Source organism: Emiliania huxleyi, assembly GCF_000372725.1.
Source record: "Emiliania huxleyi CCMP1516 unplaced genomic scaffold EMIHUscaffold_99, whole genome shotgun sequence".
NCBI lineage: Eukaryota > Haptophyta > Isochrysidales > Noelaerhabdaceae > Emiliania > Emiliania huxleyi.
In genome coordinates, this window is record NW_005194698.1 from 191,642 (window position 1) to 195,633 (window position 3,992).

At 71.6% G+C, this 3,992-nt stretch overlaps 1 protein-coding gene across 1 annotated transcript; it reads left to right on the forward strand.

Annotated features, from left to right (window-relative positions):
- Window positions 1–537: 537 nt before the first annotated feature.
- Window positions 538–1,641, forward strand: EMIHUDRAFT_108105 (hypothetical protein; the record flags this gene model as incomplete). Its single annotated transcript, XM_005756092.1, has 1 exon — window positions 538–1,641. The coding sequence occupies one exon, from the start codon at window positions 538–540 to the stop codon at window positions 1,639–1,641; it is 1,104 nt and encodes a 367-aa protein (XP_005756149.1).
- Between the last annotated feature and the right edge of the window lie 2,351 nt (window positions 1,642–3,992).

Consider the following 3,992-nt stretch of genomic DNA (forward strand, 5'->3'; position numbering starts at 1 on the left):
ATCCGCAGACACGTCGAGCCGCTCGCCCAAACCGCCGCCCGGCGGGGAAGTGGCTGTCGGCGGCGCCCCCCTCGCTGCTGGAGACGCCGGCGGCCGCCACTCGCCTCGGCTCAGCCGGCGCTGCTCTGTCTCGAGCCGCAGCGCGGCCGCCTCGAGGGCGTGCCTCTCTGCCTCCAGCTCCAGCAGCTCAACTCGCTGCCGCAGCGCCTCGGCGGTCGGCGGAGACGGCGGCGGCGGTGGCAGCGGCGGCGGCGGCAGCGGCAGCGGCTGCAGCGGGGCAGCGGCGGGCAACGGAGCGCCGGCCGAGTTGGCCGGCGACGCAGCTTTGTCCGCTCCTCTCCGCCAAAAGCGGGGGAGCCTCAGCGCAGCTGCGGCGCTCGCCGCTGGCAGGGACGACGAGAGTAGGGCGGCGAGGAGCAGCGCCGCGGCGCGGCGCCGCGAGATCTCTGCAACCATTGGCAGCGAGAAAAACAAACACGCCTCCCAGTGGGGCGGGCTTTTTATTTTTTGAAAAAAGAAAATAAGTTTGCGCCGCGCATGTCGCGCTCGATGTCGGTCTGCTCCGGGGACTGCTCAATGTCGCGCTCGCCCCGCGCACGGCGCACCGAGGACGACGCCCCGCCCACGGACTGGCTGGGCGAGCTGCCGCCGGAGCTGCACCTCCGCATCCTCGAGGGCGTCGACGACTTCTCCGACTGCGCCGCCTTCAGCCTCGCGTCGCCACGCCTCGGCCTCCTCGCCCTGCGCAGCGGCCTGGCGCGCTTCAAGGACCCCCTCTTCGCCGTGGCGATGCGGCTGCTGCTCATCCAACGCTTTGCCGGTGCCTTCGTCACGGTGTCGGCAACGCTGAACGAGGGCACCCTTCGCGCCTACACCGCCGACCGCCGCGCCAGCGCCGACCACTTCCCGTGGCTTGCGAGGGTGAGCCCGGCGCTCTGCCTCTCGTCGGAAGTGACGGGTGCTGGCGCGAGTCGCGCCAAATACTGGAGACTGCGGCGCGGCGACGCGAATGGCGCGAATCTGCGGCGACGCCTCTTGCAGTCCGGCCAGGTGCAGCACTACGAGGGCGAGAAAGGCGCGGAGCGGAAGGTGCGCATGGAGACTGCCAACGGCAACGTGCTGCACTACGAGGGCGAGCGGGGTGCGGAGCGGCTGGTGCGCACGGTGTTTACCAGCGGCAACGTGCATTACTACGAGGGCGAGAAAGGCGCGGAGCGGAAGGTGCGCGCGGTGTTTACCAACGGCCAGGTGCAGCACTACGAGGGCGAGAAAGGTGCGGAGCGGCTGGTGCGCACGGAGTTCGCCGACGGCGAGGTGCAGTACTACGAGGGCGAGAAAGGCGCGGAGCGGAAGGTGCGCGCGGTGTTTACCAACGGCCAGGTGCAGCACTACGAGGGCGAGAAAGGTGCGGAGCGGCTGGTGGGCACGGAGTTCGCCGACGGCGAGGTGCAGTACTACGAGGGCGAGAAAGGTGCGGAGCGGTGTGTGCGCGTAGTGCCACGCGCGAGCGAGGACAAGGCGGCCGCGGAGAAGCGGTACCAGGCCATGCGAGTCGCAGAGCTGAGGAGCGAGTGCGAGCGCCTCGGCTTGGCCACCACCGGCGTCAAAGCAGCGCTCGTGGCGCGCCTCCTGGCGGCCTGAGCCTGTATTCACCTGTACCTGTTGAACTCGCGCGCGCGCACACCCCCGCCGTACATGGGTAAAGCCGTACGCTCGTGAATGAAATCCACGCCGCAAGGCAGCGACTGTGCCGTGACCCATGTACGTCACCCCGTATATAAGCGTTAGACACATGAAAGGGAAAACCCTCTCCCTTTTCGCAACCCGGCTCCACGCGGATCGTGGATCGATGCCATCGATCGTCGAAAGTGAGTGTCCGCAGCCACCAGCCTAACCGAACCGCCGGAGCCGCGCTGCGCGGACCTCTTCGGCGGAAGGCGGCGCGGGGGGCGGCGCCAAAGACTCCCCCGCTGGCTCCTCCGGCTCGTCCCCCTCCGTCGCCCCGCCGTCGTCGTCGGAGAGCTCGATCGGCGCCTCCTCGCAGCCAAGCCCGCCCGCCGCCACCGTGCCTGCCTGCCGGCTGAGCGCAAGGGCGCGCTGAAGCGCCTCCTCCTCCCCCCCCCTCCCAGCCGCGCCCCCCGCAACATCGGTCCCCGCCCGCTCGACGTCGGCGAGACTCGCGGCGATCGCGGCAGCGAGGTCGGGGTCGGCGCCGGCAGCGTCCGGCCGAGCGAGATCGTGCAGAGCCGCGCCCTCGCTCGGCGCCGGCTGCAAGCTTGCGGCGATCGCGGCAGCGAGGTCGGGGTCGTCTTGAGAGCTCGGCGGCGCCGCCCAAGGCTGAGGCTGCAGGCGGCGCGAGGCGGCAAGAGCGGCCTCGTAGTCGCCCGCCTGCCGCGCCTGGAGGGACGTGCCGCGGACGTGTCACGGACGCGTCCTCCACATACATGTCCCGTAGTCGCCCGCCTGCCGCGCCTCGTGCTCCCGCGCCGAAGCCTCGAGCACCGCCGCCAATGCCTCCTCCTCGCCGCCGCCGCCGCCGCCGCCGCCGCCGCCGCTGGAGGCCGCCCCTCCGCCGCCCTCCCGCTTGGCGCGCAGAAAGACCTCGATGGCGAGCCACTCCTGACTCGTCAGAATGATGCGGCTCAGTGCTCACTCGTACAAGAAGGCACCGCGAGAGCGATCCGCTCCTCGGGCGCAAAGGGCGCGGCGGCGAAGACGCCCTCCGACGACGCGCCGCGCGCCCACGGTGAGGCGCCGCCGCCGGCCCCGCCGCCGCCGCCGCCGCCGCCTGCGTGGCTCAGCCACCGGTGCATCGCCGTGGCGGAGCTGGCGGCGGCGGCCTCTCGCTTAGACGCGGCCGACGGGCCGGCGGCGGTTGCCCCGTGGTCGTGGTCGTCGGCGATCTCGACGTCGATGGCGCCGAGCTCCTCCTGCACGCCCGACGCGGCCACCACCATGAACAGACGGCGCGACCGCGGCGCAACCTTGCCGAACGCGCGGTACGCCTGCCACTTCGCGGGCCAGCGCGGCCCACGCTCGCCGTTCGCCGGCGGCGGCGGCACGCCGCGCGCCGCCCGCTCGGCCTTGGCCCTCTCCTCCTCGTCGGCGCGCCGCCGGTAGTAGGCGTCGGCGAGCTCCTATGGGACATGTCCAGGACATGTCCGTGGCGCGTCGACGACACGCCCCCTCGGGCGGCAGCAGGCGTCGGCGCGCTCCTTCTGGTTGGTGAGCAGCCCGTCGGCCGAGCGGGCGCTGCACGACTTGACGTACGCCGTCGCCCGCAGAGCGAGGTGCTCCTCGTCCGGCCGCCCCCAGTTGTAGGCGGCGATGAGGGTGATCTCGGAGCCGCGCACGGTGAGCACGGCGGCGGTCGGCGAGAGGCGGATGACGCGCCTGAGTAGTGAAGCGAGGAAGGAGGTAGCTCTTCATGAGGGAGCAGCTTCGGCGAGAGGGGTCTGTCGCGCGCCGGCTAATGCGCGCGTCGGCGCCTTCCGCGAAGAGGAGGGGTGCGTGCTCGGGCTGCAGCATCAGCCTCTCGAGCTCGGGGGCGCGGGCGAGCCCTCGCGGCAGTGAGGCGGCCGCGGGAGAGACACGCGAGGCGAGCGCGAGGTGGAGGGCCTGCGACAGTGAGGCGAGGGGTGAGGGGACAGCGAGGCGGGGTGAGGGCCTGCAAGGTGTGTGTGGGTGGCGGGGGTATGTGGGTTACGAGGGGAGGGCGAGCTCGCACAGCCATTCATTCCCATTCACTCCTCCTCTGGTTGGCTAAGCTGAACGGGCTCCTGCAGCGCGAGCTCGCTGCTCCTCTCGACCGCCAGGAAGCTCGCCGCCTCCGCAGGAGGGTAGCTCGACACCTAACCACCTCGGGGGACCTCGGGTAACCTCGGGTAACCTCGGGTCCTCTCGGGTGACCTCTGGTGACCTCGGGTGACCTCGGGTCCTCGGCTCCTCTCGGCTCCTCTCGGCTCCTCTCGGCTCCTCTCGGGTCCCCTCGG